Below are 15,617 nucleotides of genomic sequence, written 5' to 3' on the forward strand. Positions count from 1 at the left end.
GTACCACTATTTGAAGTGTGAGATTTTCACTATTTCGATTAAAATGATCGTTAGTGCATGAAAACTAATTTTTCTCTCAATGTGTCCAATAAAAAAGTGATACACAACGGTCTTGGCTTCGTTCCCGTGAAATTTAAAGATTTTTGGAGATGTGTAGGGTAAGATTTCAACCAAAAACTAACGAGTGTAGGAGTAAGGAAAAAACTTGTTAAAATTTTCCCTAAAAATAAGAATATTTTTTATTTTTGAATTAGGCGGCCATTTGAACAAATTTTTTCCCGAAACCAATCTTCATATTCACATCTTAGTAGTACAAATTCATTGTGACTACAGGAAAAAAAAATTGTGAGATTGGTCCGGGCCACATTTCACAAAGGGGTACCACTATTTGAAATGTGAGATTTTCACTATTTCGATTAAAATGATCGTTAGTGCATGAAAACTAATTTTTCTCTCAACGTGTCCAATAGAAAAGTGATGCACAACAGTCTTGGCTTTGTCCCCGTGAAAGCTCATGATTTTTGGAGATGTGTAGGGTGAGATTTCAACAGAAAACTTACGAGTGTAGGAGTAAGGAAAAGACTTGCTAAAATTTCCCCTGAAAAGATGAATATTTTCAATTTTTTAATTAGGGGGCCATTTCAACCAATTTTTACCTGAAACCAATCTTCATATTCACGTCTTAGTAGTACAAATTTATTGTGAATCATGGCCAAAAATATTCCGAGATTGGTCCGGGCCACATTTCTCAAAGGGGTACCACTATTAGAAATGTGAGATTTTTACTATTTCGATTAAAATGATCGTTAGTGCATGAAAACTAATTTTTCTCTCAACGTGTCCAATAGAAAAGTGATGCACAGTGGTCTTGGCTTCGTTCCCGTGAAATTTCACGATTTTTGGAGATGTGTAGCGTGAGATTTTAACAGAAAACTAACGTGTGTAGGAGTAAGGAAAAAACTTTTTAAAATTTCCCCTGAAAAGAAGAATATTTTCAATTTTTCGAATTAGGGGGCCATTTCAATAAATTTTTACCCGAAACCAATCTTCATATTCACGTCTTAGTAGTACGATTTCATTGTTACTACTGGCCAAAAATATTCCGAGATTTGTCTGGGCCACATTTTACAAAGGGGTACCACGATTATAAATATGAGATTTTCACTATTTCGATTAAAATGATCGTTAGTGGATGAAAACTAATTTTTCTCTCAATGTGTCCAATAGAAAAGTGATGCACAACGGTCTTCGCTTCATCCCCGTGAAATTTCACGATTTTTGGAAATGTGTAGGGTGAGATTTTAACAGAAAACTAACGAGTGCTGGAGTAAGGAAAAAACTTGTTAATATTTCCCCTAAAAATAAGAATATTTTTTATTTTTGAATTAGGGCGCCATTTCAACCATTTTTTACCCAAAATCAATCTTCATATTCACGTCTTAGTATTACGAATTCATTGTACCTGTACTCTCTATATTGTTATATTTTTTATAATTGTGGAGAAATCAGTGCAAATATTTTCGTGAATAATTTTAATGTATTTTTCTTTCTTTTCATATATATATATATATGATTTTTATTTTTTTTCATTCATATTTGTGTTCTTTATAGTGGTATAAATATTACTGAAAATATATATTTTTATATCGCATCATATTTATATTTCTTTTTGTATTTTTTTTATACAACCGAACATTAAAATTTTGATATAGTTTTATAATTGAATGATCATTAAATAATATGTAACTGCACGCAAAGCGCGGTTTGTTTCCTATTTGTATATATAATTCTATAAAAAAATAATAATTTAAGATTTTAATACATATGATATAAATATATTTCAAAACTTATTAAATTAAATTTATATTCTATTATTATATATAGAAAAAAAAATATAACTTAAACAAAATTAATCATTTCTTTCTACATATAATTTTTTTCTTTTTTTGAATTTATTATTTTAATTTATTGTTAGAGATAAAAAGAACAATAATTTGTTTTGTTTTTGTTGTTAGTTATATGAAAAATATTTTTAATAAATATTAAAAATAATCAATCTAAAATAGAAGAGTGTTAATGTCAATCTCCTGTTACAACCTCTTAGTCAATCTTTGGTCCTCTATACTCGAAAACATATATCGAAATATTTTTTTCAATTTTCTTTCACATTGTTTGTTATGCTTACAACATCATTCCTGTAAATTTTTAAAAATTTCGAATTGTTTAGTGCTAAAAATACGTGAAATTTTTTGAACACACGTGGTAAGCTAGAATATCAAGAACTCTATTTTTCAATACTGTAAACTATTCAAAATTTTTCAAAAATTTACAAGAATAATACTGTAAGTATAACGAATACCGCTATGAAAAAAAATTAAAAAAAAATATATTATTAACAAGTGATTTCAGACATAAAAATTAACAAAGAGATTGTAATTAGCACTTTCAGGTATGATACTGTAATTACAATCTCTCCAAAATAACCAAGCACTTTTACAAATTGAATAGAATTGAATTTAAACTATTATGCAAATTGGCACACAATTTGAATGCACTATAATCAAAAATCTGCTTGTTATATATATATATATATAAAATATATATATATGTATGAGCAAAATGTTTTCCAAATGCACTTCTTTGTCTGACTAATTAATTAATAGTGTACTTTATACATTTACAATTTTGATTGTTCTGATATGAGAAAATAAACACCACCACCACCAATGCCAATGAAAATAGAATATAAAATGTAGCACAAAACAGCTTTAAATATTTGGTAAAATTTGGGATGAAGACAGTCTTCTCTTTCTTTTTTCCTTTTTTCTGATCCCAATCAGAACAGTCTCATAGAAAAAAGCAATGAACAAGATAAACAAACTATAATCCATGGAAACTCTTTCGCGGGATGGTAATCAACCAGACAATCTACATACAACAGCTCTAATGCTTTATTGCCTTCCAAGCCACTCAATGAATGACAGGCTTTAGAGGATGAGCTCTTTTTTCCGACCAGTCAACAGATGAATCAATTTCTTCATCTAATTCTCCGACAATACTTCTGCATAATGTAGAACAAAGTAGTATCATGGCTTTGAGAAAACAGCAAATTTACCATACAAGAATGACGATAAAGAAATGAAATACTACAAAGTAGATTCTTTACATGTTGTCGCCTCTGATTATATACAAACCCAGCACTAGTTGCTGAACACCTTCCTGCAAATCATAATCAATGACGAGTTATAATGTGATTGCAAATAAGGTAAAGATCTACAAAGAATCATAGTTTTACATCTTAGCAAAGAAAAAAGAAATGCAGACCTTTGTGGAGAAAACCCGTTCATGAGATTCATCGAGAATGATATTTGTAGCCTGGTCGAAGCCTTTCAAAACTCCCTAAACAAAGAAACAAATACTGATCACAATTTGATAAGATAAAGAGAAAAAAAGAATGGAATAGCAGTCTTAATACAGTTCATAGTATTACCACAATATTGCGTCCATCGTTTGTGATAACCGATATTGTTTCTGCACAAATATGGAAATTACAGATAAGAACAAGAAAAAAAACCTTTGACAAAGAACACACTAACAAATGCAACTGATCTGAGATGAACTGAGAACTACGTTTCTATCTAAATCTAAATATATATACAAACACAATGATAAAGCAAATGAAATGCAAAGACTTTCACAAAAGTATCATCATTTCCAACACAATATTGAGCCATTGCCCCTCTTTTCTTTTTCTGTTAATTGATCACATAAAGAACTACAAATCCTCTAAAACATCAAATGAGTATATTAGGGATTATTATTATGAATTCATTCACTTACGATCTACAAGAGACTCAAGTCCAGGGCCACCAGACATATTCCAAACCTCGGAAACAATTCACCTTCTGCATTGACCACCACAAAATACAATTACAATCACAATATTTTCTAAAAAAAAAAGATTCCTTCAACTAACGGAGCAAAAACAACGAGCATTTATTCAAAACTTAAACTCAAAACCCTAAATGTGTCGCATTCTTCTCGGATCGTTTAACAAAAGAAATAACATCGAGGTGATGTTTAGTTGGAGGTAAGGAAATGAAATGAAGAATGAATTATTTTTATTCCATTTATTTGTTTTGTTGTATCTTAAGGTGGTGGAATGTCATTCCGATTGAATGACTGACTATTCTATTAAAAAATAGAAAGAAAAACCACTTTAATACAATGTAAAAGTATTAACAATATTTTTTATCAATTTTTTATGGGTTATAAATTTGTTTCCATTTCATTTATATTCTTATTCTCATTATTAATCCTATTCATATAATTTTATTATTCCAACCACACGTTACCTGAAAAAAAATTAAAGTAACCATTTACATTAAAATGATCAACCCGAAAAGAGAAAACAAATCAGCTGAGCTATAAATTGCTTATTTTTATCAGGGTTGTTCATCTGATCCAATCCGCACTTTTTTCGTCAAACAACATTCAATCAGCACTAAGTGCAATCAGCACTAAGTGCAGATCCTAAATTTTGAATCCAATCTAATCTAATCCGCATGACAGTTTAAATCCAATCCAATCCAATCCGCAATAGTGGGGATTGGATCGGTTACTTTTTTTTAATGTTAAATTATTTAATATTTCATTAAATTGCAAAAAAAAAATACACACACAACAATAGTAGCACAACCAGAATATAACAAACACTAGAAATAAAATTAAGAAAAAAAAAACTATTGTTTCTTAATCTTCAACTCCAACAACACATTACACTAACAGTGACAAAAAACAAGCATCTTTCGTATTCCAAATCAAACAACTGAACAACCCACAATAAAAAACACAAACAGTAAGAATAAGAACTAACTAAAAACATGTTATTATTATCCCCCCAAAAAAATACATGTTCCAAATCCATTTCAAAAAGAAAAATGTTCCAAATCCAAATCCAATACCCGATGTTTCAAATCCAATGCTTCATAGATTTTCTCGCATATAAACAAATTAGGATTACACGCCCTTTTTGCCTAAAGCTAATATTAATATTAACTTATTTGACACATATAACAACAAAGTTGACACAAAACTTCTAACAATCTAGTTTCCAGAACAAACAAGTTACGGGTTGAGAAGGGAGATTAAAGTAAGATAAGCATTGAATGGGGAATATAGTCAATATACCATTAATAATAATAAGTAATAAAAAACCCACATCTCTAATGCAGCACATAGATTAAGATCACTCAACAAAAATCAAACTTGCTACTATGAAACTGCAATGTAAAATTCAATTTCTGCTATGACTTTAAACAACTAAACTCCAAAACATTTGTCTACTACTTGAACTGACATTTGTCTACTACTTGAACTGATTTATTATAAAATCAAGAGTAAACCCAAGATTGAAATTGACGACTTTGAACTAAATACGGCCTAGAATGTGCCCAGAAGAGGCTCGAACCTCCCGTAGTCACACCCCTGAAACATCTTTTGGGCTACCAATCTTGAATTTGAACATAAGATCAAACAAACAATATGGTATTTATTTCAAGAAACTGGAAGAATGAATATTAGAAAAAGAAATAAACAGCACTTTGTTAATGCTTAATAATAATATTGGGTCTAACTTCCATACCTTCAATAACAAGCCCTGCTTTCAAATGATAACCCTTTGTCTAAGGTCAGCGAGGGCAGGGAGTGGAGTAGACCTCGACTGAAGTTCTGGACTGGTCGGCGAGGGCAGCGAGTGGAGTCTACCGTCGACTGAAGAGATAGACTAGTCGGTGGTCGGTGGTCGGTGGTGAGTTGAACGGCGACAGAGATTGACAGTGATGAAGAGAAGAAAATTTTGGTTTAGGTTTGAGTTCAGTGAAGAGAACGGCTGGCTATAGGAGAAGAGAAAGTGGAAGGATTATATTTAGGTTTAGAAATTAGGTTTGTCTTTTTTTTTTATATTACTATAGAATAATATAATATAATAAATATATGCTATCAAAAAAATATATAATATAATAAAATTATATATTTTATAATTTTTTAAAAATATATATAATTAAGTACGCATTGGATTCGATCAGTTAGCTTCTGAGGTTAAACAACATCCAATCCGCATAAGTGCGGATTTCAAATTTTTTAATCCAATCTAATCTGCAGTGCGAAAATCCACATTTTGCAAATTGGATCAAATTGAATACTTTATGAACAGCCCTAATTTTTATTGCTTTTTAAATTAATAAACTAATTAAAAACTTCCATAGTTTCATAAATACTACTAAAAAGTAGAAAACTACATGGATTTAGAAATAGAGAAATACTAAAAGGTATTATTGGTGTCTAGCAGAGAATACCTTTTAGGAAATCGCTCACCAATCATAACGTATCACTTGTAAATAAAGAAAAGAAGCTGAATAGCAATGTTCTTAAAAATGCAATTTACTATGCTTATTTGATTATAGATTCATCTATATTATCACAAATAATACACATGTAATATGCATAAATATATTTATTAAAGAAACAATGGAAAGAAATGGTATAGTTGTTGATCATGAAAGTGGAATTCTGTCTGTCAATCCATAATTAATACATTTGATAAAAAAGAAATGATGTAATATTAGAAAGAGATACAAAGCATAAACTAAATATATTCTAGTTTTTTTTTTCAAAAAAAAATATATATTCTAGTTTCTAAACAACATTTAATTTAAATATTATATTTGCTAAACTAAAGCAAAAGCAAAGATCGCGTGGCCTAATGGATAAGGCGCTCGCCTCCGGAGCGGGAGATTGTGGGTTCGAGTCCCATCGCGATCGCAATGCATTTAATTTTGTTCTTTTTCGAATTTTTATGCATGGAATGGAACTTGTTTCAATGAGTAGTATCATTTCCTTCCTTCATGTCGTTTGGTTTAGATGTTGTAGTTTCTTTTGTATATTAGTTTGAGCAGAAAAGATAACAATGATGATATGCAATTTTCCATTGCAGAAAGATCAACATACTTTCATCAATTAATTGAAGACGATCTGTTTGTTGAGTTCAAAACATGGTTCCCAAAGAGATACATTCCTCCAAAAAAAAGCAATGTTTTCATTCATGGATGAAAAATATAAATAAACACACCATGAGAAAGAAAAGCACTTATTCTGATCTAAAAGGCTATATGGCTCTCTACAGGATAATTAAGATCATCCTCTGGTTGAAAAACCAACCATTTAACTGGCATTAATTTTGCAAAACAGGAAAACTTGGGGAATCAACAAACAAGAAACCCCCTAAGCCTCGTCAAGGGCAAGAACTCCGGGGAGTGGCTTCCCTTCAAGAAGCTCTAAACTGGCACCGCCTCCGGTTGAGATGTGGCTCATCTTGTCTGCAAGTCCAACCTTCTCCACTGCTGCAACCGAATCACCTCCTCCAATGATAGTTGTCACTCCCTTGCCACTGAGCTCGGCTAGCTTCTTGGCTACGGCCTGTGGATGGATATACATTGAACATGCTCAGGTCAGTTATATAAAGCAATACTAAGAAATACTAATGTTTAAATTCAATGGAATAATGATTTTCTTGTTGTACCTCAGTTCCGGCAGCAAACTTTTCGAACTCAAAAACTCCCATGGGACCGTTCCAGATAACAGTTTGAGTGGTGTCAAGAGCGTCACTGAATGTTTTGATGGAGTCTGGGCCAATGTCTAATCCCATCCAGCCGTCGGGAATGCTCGATGCTGGCACAATCTGCAAAGAAAGCATATTACTATGGAAATAGAAAATGACCACTAATGTACCAAGCCCAACTTACTATTACTAACCTTGCTGTTAGCATCTGGAGAGAACTTGTCAGCGATGACCACGTCTGTTGGGAGAAGAATCGTAACACCTTTCGCCTTGGCCTTTTCCATAAGTGAAGTAGCCAGCTCCAACTTGTCTTCCTCTACTAGTGATGATCCAACCGCATAACCCTGGGCTTTGTAAAAGGTAAAGATCATACCTCCACCCAAGAAGAGAAGGTTTACTTTGCCCAACAAGGATTCTATTACTCCAATCTTTGATGACACCTTTGAACCCCCAACAATGGCAGCAAATGGCCTCTTAGGATTGGCCACAGCTCCAACAAGATAATCAAGTTCCTGAAAACCACCAAGTAAAATGGTACATACATAAGTAAAACACTCAGCTGGAAACTGTTGGTAATAAGTGTTAGTTAAATCAATTATTACCTTCTGCATAAGGAATCCAGCAACAGAAGGCTTTAAGTACTTGGCAACGCCCTCGGTGGAAGCATGAGCCCTGTGGGCAGTACCGAATGCGTCATTCACATAGACATCTGCAAGAGAAGCTAGCTTCTTGGCGAACTCGGGATCATTCTTCTCTTCTTCCTTGTAGAACCTCACATTCTCAAGAAGCACAACTCCTCCCTCTGGAGTCTCGGCAATCAACTTCTCAACTTCCTCACCAACAGAGTCATTTGCCATCTTAACATCATAGCCCAAGAGCTCAGAAAGCCTTGGAACAAGAGGCTTTAGACTGAACTTGGGTGTCACACCCTTTGGGCGCCCCTGAAATAATAAAGGTAATAATAAATTCATGAGGAAACAAAACATTGATTTATACGTACTCATGTAACAAAGCAAGATGAACAGGATTTTATTAAGAAAATTATGACAGACAAGAACAAGATAAGCTCTAGAGAATAGAATAGCCATTTCTCTATCCAGAACTATCACAATTTCCAAGAAAAAACTCAACATATCAAGAGACCCGGCATAATTGCTTTTTACTGAATGAAAAAAGCTAGGCCTTCATACAATAAACAATAAAAAATTGGTTAGAACTCAAAACAATTCTGATTCTGATCAAACAGCCAACCTTTTCCAGATCTAAGAAAACACTAGAAACAAGTAGCTTTGGAAATTAATCTAACAATATCAAGATAAACACACAGAGATAAGATTCAACGAGATTGATACAGATCTAAGTTCAAAACTGAAACAAGGCAGAGAATGACTGACCAAGTGACTGCATAGGATGACTTTAGCGCCATAGCCCATCAAATACTGGATGGTAGGGACAGCAGCGCGGACTCTAGTATCATCGGTGATGGTCAAATTGTCATCCAATGGAACATTGAGATCAACCCTCACAAAAACCCTTTTTCCCTTCAACTCACTCTCCTTAAGAGTTCCAACGCTCCTCTTGGTGGCCATCGCAATCAATCGCTTCAAAACCAAAATCAGTTTTATTAAAACAATCAATACAAACACAGATCAAAAATCAGATGAAATAACAAAGAAAAATCCAAACTTTGGAACTTACAATAGAGAAAGAGAGCTTTGAAAAGTAGTGTTTGGTTAAAGAGTGAGATAGATCAAAGGAGTGGGAGAGTTCGAGAAGGATATATAGGCTGTTTCAGTCACACGTGTGAACCGTGTGAGTGAGGTGGTGGTACACTGTAAAGTCTGTGGTCTTAAAAGTGGGTGATAACAATGAAACCTTGGGCTTGGTTAGCCAGCATATTCTCTTTATTATTCTCAATTTCCCACATTGAATTTTGTATATGAAAATCAACTATGTTTAATCTTTGTATTATTACAAGAAAATGAGTTAGTTGTAAAGTTTTGAAACCATGCTTTAGATTGTAAAATTTTTACCTTTGATCCAAGAAAACCAGCAACACAAATCTACCTCATAATATATCATATTTTAGTCAAAACATGATATCATTACATATATCATGGTTTTATTAACTCTTTTTGTAACTTATGTACTGAATTTGTTGTATTTGACCATAGACATGAGTTTATATGTGTGTGACGAAATTAGATTGATTTTGTATAAGTAGAGCAACACTAATCTTGCCTCATATAGCTCAAATAAAAATATATGACATGCTTGATTGATGATGGCCTTAGTCTTATTCCCTACCAAGAGTCAACCAATTAAGAAGTAGAAGAGCCACAAAGTAAAAAGGGCTCAAGTTGTTGTGAATGTTATGCTCCTTTGATTCCAATTGCCACCTAATAAATAACATTTGTTTTTTATTTGATATAATAATTCAAGAAAAACATGATTATATCGATCGATCGGATTAGAAAGATAGTTTAGGCCTATTTCTCTGTCAATATAGTGTCATTCACTTGGTCCAAATCCTTTGCTTTGTTTGCATAATATTTGTGCTCTAGACTCTAGTCATTGTTGTTTTTTTTGGGTGAAATGGAAATGTAGGGTCACTAAACCAATAACAATCATTTTATTTACGAGAAATACTAAGGAGTATCTTAAGGTATCAAATACTATAAAAGATGACAAACCATTATTGATGCATTTTAATACTACGTCCCACAAATTTTGATGAGACCGCTAATCACTATAGCAATGCCCTTCTCTGTACCGTCCATTTCACAAGAACCACCTGAGCCGTAGATATTGTATAACAATACAATACAAATGAAAAAGGAATGGTTGAGCTTTAACCATAGATACCCGTTTATCGAAATTGACAATTTGTAAGGTTATGATACCACTTTCAATAAATGCACTGACCTCACAATCATAGGTCTCTCATTTCATTGTTGTGGCTTACATTTAGATCAGAAATGAACTACTTCAATAATTGTAACCACAAACAAAAATCATATCAACTTGTAACCATAATCATGATTCAACAAACATGGCAAAAAGATCACTTTTATTAGATAGAATAACTCTCCTCGTAACTCTACAGTCTCTTGCAGTAGACTAGTTATTTCTTCATTCTTTTTTTCTTAATATATAATATAATATAGTAGGGGAGAGAGGAAGAAGAGAATGGGACCTTAATAGGCAACAATGAACATTTACAACAACATCAACAAATCTCCCTCTACCACATTTTGTTTACAAACTCAGATAAAAACATTCAAGAATAATTAAAAGGAAATTAATAAGATGGTTCGGTTCTCACACAGCTACTGGTGTGGCCTCATCGAGAGCAAGCACTCCGGGGAGTTCTTTCCCTTCCAACAACTCCAAACTGGCACCCCCACCGGTTGAAATGTGGCTCATCACGCTGGCAACTCCTACTTTCTCTACGGCCGCAACTGAGTCTCCTCCTCCAATAATTGTAGTTACTCCCTTTCCACTAAGCTCTGCTAGCTTCTTTGCAACAGACTGTAATAAATAGTAAAACCTCATGTCAATACAATGAGAAATGCAAAAATGCAGCGGTGTCTAGTACCCTCCAAGGTGTCATATCACTATTGGTGCAATTAAGTATTGTTAGGCACCACTGGCACCCAATAGCAACAATACAATACATAGATTTATAAACATAGAGAAACAAAAGTGAGCTCAAGGGGAAAGTAATTCTTGCATACCTCAGTTCCAGCAGCAAACTTGTCGAATTCGAAAACACCCATAGGTCCATTCCAAATGATGGTTTGAGTAGTGTCAAGTGCCTCATTGAATGTCTTGATGGAGTCTGGACCAATATCTAATCCCATCCACCCGTCGGGAATGGCAGATGAAGGTACAATCTGAAATTTCATAAACCATAGGTTAAATCAATTAATCATCAATGTCAAATAAAGCAGTATTAGGATGTCTTTGAAATTGTTGGAGGGCAAACCTTGCTGTTTGCATCGGGGGCGAACTTGTCTGCAATCACCACATCAGAGGGTAACAAAAGAGAAACGCCTTTGGCTTTCGCCTTCTCAATGAGTGATGTCGCCAAATCTAGTTTGTCTTCCTCAACCAAAGAAGAACCTACTGCAAGGCCTTGTGCCTTGTAAAATGTAAAGATCATTCCTCCACCGAGAAGTAGGATGTCAACCTTCTCTAGTAGTGACTCAATAACACCGATCTTTGACGAGACCTTAGAACCACCAACAATGGCAGCGAAAGGCCTTTTCGGGTTTGATACTGCCCCAACAAGATAGTCAAGTTCCTAAGATCACAACAACCTGATCAGTAAATCATCTACTAAATGACAAAAGGGAAATATATGCAAGTGTAGTTGAGTCTCACCTTCTGTAAGAGAAAACCGGCAACAGATGGCTTCAAGTATTTTGTAACACCCTCAGTTGAGGCATGAGCTCTGTGAGCAGTTCCAAAGGCATCGTTGACATAAATATCTGCCAATGATGCGAGCTTCTTAGCATGTTCGGGATCATTCTTCTCTTCCTCCTTGTAAAACCTCACATTTTCAAGAAGCAAAACACCACCATCAGGAAGTGAAGCCACCAACTTCTCTACTTCAGGGCCAATGGAGTCATCAGCTTTCACAACCTGTTCAATACCAAACCAACAAAAACAAAACTTTGAATCAAATCAATCACAAGAATCCAATCCAGATAATTGTCTCAGTTGTGTTGTTTTGTTACCTGAATGCCAAGGAGTTCAGAAAGACGAGGAACAAGAGGAGCCAAGCTGAACTTTGGTGTCACACCTTTTGGTCGTCCCTGAAAATTGGTACATACATTTGATTAATATTTATATATATAATATGAGAACTCAAAAACAACCGAATCGAACAGAAAAATAGATACCCCCATCAATTAAAAAAACCAACTTCAGAAGATGAACCAAATAGTGATAATTTTGACAAGTAATTAAACAACTCAGAGTTGATTTCTGTTTATGTTAATTTTGTTAAGCAATGAGCTGATGTGGTAGTTCATAAGCTTGCTACTGCTTCTATATTTTATCATGGTTTTCGTTTTCTGTATGGAGTCTGTTTCAACCGATTTACTACCTTTTTTAGTAGTTGAGTTTGATGGTTAAATAAGCATTTTTTCCATTCAAAAGAAAAATACTGATAATTAATTACAGAGTGAATCAAGGCAAAAGAAAAGGCTTTTAGTTCAAAATTGAAGAGAAAAATAGATACCCCATCATAAGATCAATTTTTAAAAAAACCAACTTTAGCAGCTACACAAACCACAGAAGATCAACCAAATGCTGATAAATAATTAGAGAGTCCATCAAAAGCAAAAGAAAAGCTTTTTATAGTTCAAAATACAAAGAACCCTGGTAATTAGTTAGAGAGTGAATCAAATCAAATGAATGGAAAAGAAAAGAAAAGATTTTTAGTCAAAAATTGATTACCAAATGGCTGGAGAGAATGACTTTAGCTCCATTCTGAGTCAAATACTTGATAGTGGGAATGGCAGCACGAATCCTAGTATCATCAGTAATGTTCTGGTTATCATCCAAAGGCACATTCAAGTCAGCTCTTAAAAAGACCTTCTTTCCTTTCAAGTCAGCAGCACCCAAATCCCCAACGCTCTTCTTGGCCATGGAGACAACTCCCCTGACCGGAGTCCCACCACCATTGGCGGAGCCGAAAGAGCGGAGCGTGGAGGCGACGGCGTGGGAGAAAAGAGGGTCGGCTGCTGTGAAGCCGAGGCGAGGGAGTGTGGTGGGGCGGAGACGGAGGGAAGAGGGTGAGAGTTGAAGGAGAGAAGAACGAGTGCGGGAAGTGGTGGTGGATTGGCGGAGGAGGGAGAAGCCGGTGGTGGGTGTAGCTGCAGAAGCCATTGATGAGTGAAGTGAGGTTGTGGTGTTGGTGTGGGTGTGTGTGTGTATATGATGATGAGTGGTTTGATTGGTTGGATTTGTTTGTGTTTCTCTTACTCTCTTATCGTTGAGGAGAGGCTCAAGATTTTCGATGCTTTCAACTATGTCATCAAATCAAATCAAAACAAAACTCTCTCTCTCCAACTTCCCAATCATAAACTTTTTTTTTTTTTCTTTTTAGTGTAATAACGGTATTTTACAATTATTTAATAGCTTCTAGGTCCTAGGTTCGAACTCATGATCTTTCCATTTTTCCCATCCCTCCCTCACCACTAAGCTAGCCTTAGTGGCTTAATCATAAACTTTTACTCAAAAAAATATAAACTTTTACTTTAGATCAAAAACTTATAAAAAATGTTAATTAAAAAAATTTGCACCATAAATACCTAAGCTTTAACTTGTAGATAAACTATTACGCTACACTCAAAAAAAAAAAAACTTGTAGATAAATATTTAAGTTTAATATTTTACGGTAATAATAACTAATTTATATTTCTGAAACTTCACTAGGTATATGGCCATTAACTGTCAAGTTAATATCCACGTGTTATTTTCTTATTGGTATATTTAAATGAATTTTTAAATAAAAAATAAAAATTTAATGACTTAGACCGGTCAAGAACTCTCATGTGGCCATTGACTTGGTATTTAACAATGAGGTACCTACAGAAGTTTCAAAAATATAACTTAGGTGTTATTACCGTCAAAATTAAACTTAAATATTTATCTACAACTGAGAGTTAAATTTAGATATTTACGTCGCAAATCATTTTTTATGAAAATACTGACTTCATCAAAATGTTCGATATTCTTTTTTGGTTGTATACTAGCATATTTATAGTTGTCATAAGGTTAGTTTTCTTATTATTTTTTGTTGTTTTATTATTTATTTATAATTGTTGTGAGGTTGATTTCTTGTTGTTTTTTAGTTATTTTCTTTATTTATTTTTGTTGAGAAAATCGTATTTTTGTAATTTTAAAATTTTTAAAATTATATTTTTATAAATAAAAATTTTAAGTCATAAAATTGTAAATAAAACATAAAAAAAATAATATTTTTGAAAACATCCTAAAAACTAAGGGATATTTGCAGTAATACCACCTTAATTTTACTTATTGGTACATGTTTACACCAAAAGTAGTCTTGATGACGTAGACATCAATGTTTGACGTGTGGCAAGAAATATGACATCTCAGAGTTAAGTAGTCCTAAGTCATAGCAAGTCGACATGGGAGGGGTCCCTAGCCCTACGCCCAAGTTGACTTCAGGAACTCTAGAATAGAAGTTTGGACTTTAATAACGCGTTTTCAACTCACTATCTTTCGGTATTATGTACCATGAAGACATGGAGCAACCAAATCCAGGCCCCGAGAGCTGAAATTACACGAAGCTGCACCCTTGGAAGCCACCTAGCACCTAGGATTTCACTTGACGCCCAAGTTGACATTCCCAATCAGGATTTTTGTTTCAAGGAATGTCTTAGTGTAAATGGGTCAAACTTTGCATTGGGACATCAACTAGACATATCATAAACATATTTGAGGCATCAGAATCAGATTCAGAGCAAGTTCATTTTTGAGTACCCAGAGCATCCAGTGCTCGGGCACCCAGCGCCCAAGTGGACAATTTGTCAATTTGGACACCTTCGTATCATATTGATGATCTGACTTTTGCATCTTCTTTGTCTTCATTAAAAATGGGGAAATAGGTACTTTTGGAGAAGAAACATCACTTCCTGGGTGTCAAAAGTAAGGCCCGGAGCCTAGGTTGACACCTGGGGATGGCCTAGCACCCAAATTGATACTTTCTCAGCCTATGTCAGTTCTAATGATGTCTTTGAGAACTCTTTAGAGCATCTTCTCCGTTTTCAAACAAGATTAAGGTTAATCTATTTCTGAGGACCAAATGGAACTTCCGAAGGGCCATAATTGAGACCCAACACCTAGGATGACATATTGTCACCTGGGTTGTTTCCAGTCAAGTTCTCGAAAAAGTGTTTTGAGCATTTTTTCTGTCATAAAAAATAATAAAGATTTAAGCAAACTCGGGGAGAAAATCACA

At 34.0% G+C, this 15,617-nt stretch overlaps 3 protein-coding genes and 1 non-coding gene across 4 annotated transcripts; 1 reads left to right on the forward strand and 3 right to left on the reverse strand.

The window, feature by feature from the left end:
- Nucleotides 1-2,622: 2,622 nt before the first annotated feature.
- Nucleotides 2,623-5,955, reverse strand: LOC133029009 (sm-like protein LSM8). The gene is made up of 6 exons (XM_061111400.1): nucleotides 5,645-5,955; nucleotides 3,841-3,905; nucleotides 3,491-3,531; nucleotides 3,325-3,399; nucleotides 3,167-3,219; nucleotides 2,623-3,061 (listed from the first exon to the last, which is right to left on the reverse strand). Exons 2-6 carry the CDS (start codon nucleotides 3,875-3,877, stop codon nucleotides 2,971-2,973), a joined length of 297 nt encoding a protein of 98 aa, XP_060967383.1. The 5' UTR covers nucleotides 3,878-3,905; nucleotides 5,645-5,955; the 3' UTR covers nucleotides 2,623-2,970.
- A 794-nt stretch (nucleotides 5,956-6,749) lies between these two features.
- TRNAR-CCG (transfer RNA arginine (anticodon CCG)) lies at nucleotides 6,750-6,822 on the forward strand. The gene has a single exon. It is a non-coding gene; the product is annotated as a tRNA-Arg (tRNA).
- Nucleotides 6,823-6,988: 166 nt separating this feature from the next.
- Nucleotides 6,989-9,476, reverse strand: LOC133035555 (phosphoglycerate kinase 3, cytosolic). The gene is made up of 6 exons (XM_061111401.1): nucleotides 9,317-9,476; nucleotides 9,013-9,219; nucleotides 8,221-8,559; nucleotides 7,813-8,130; nucleotides 7,580-7,738; nucleotides 6,989-7,476 (listed from the first exon to the last, which is right to left on the reverse strand). The coding sequence occupies exons 2-6, from the start codon at nucleotides 9,205-9,207 to the stop codon at nucleotides 7,282-7,284; spliced, it is 1,206 nt and encodes a 401-aa protein (XP_060967384.1). The 5' UTR covers nucleotides 9,208-9,219; nucleotides 9,317-9,476; the 3' UTR covers nucleotides 6,989-7,281.
- A 1,195-nt stretch (nucleotides 9,477-10,671) lies between these two features.
- Nucleotides 10,672-13,720, reverse strand: LOC133035556 (phosphoglycerate kinase 3, cytosolic-like). The gene is made up of 6 exons (XM_061111402.1): nucleotides 13,085-13,720; nucleotides 12,361-12,438; nucleotides 12,005-12,265; nucleotides 11,607-11,924; nucleotides 11,356-11,514; nucleotides 10,672-11,149 (listed from the first exon to the last, which is right to left on the reverse strand). The coding sequence occupies exons 1-6, from the start codon at nucleotides 13,514-13,516 to the stop codon at nucleotides 10,940-10,942; spliced, it is 1,458 nt and encodes a 485-aa protein (XP_060967385.1). The 5' UTR covers nucleotides 13,517-13,720; the 3' UTR covers nucleotides 10,672-10,939.
- Nucleotides 13,721-15,617: the final 1,897 nt, after the last annotated feature.

The sequence above is a fragment of the Cannabis sativa genome, chromosome 3, assembly GCF_029168945.1.
Source record: "Cannabis sativa cultivar Pink pepper isolate KNU-18-1 chromosome 3, ASM2916894v1, whole genome shotgun sequence".
NCBI classification, from domain to species: Eukaryota; Viridiplantae; Streptophyta; class Magnoliopsida; order Rosales; family Cannabaceae; genus Cannabis; species Cannabis sativa.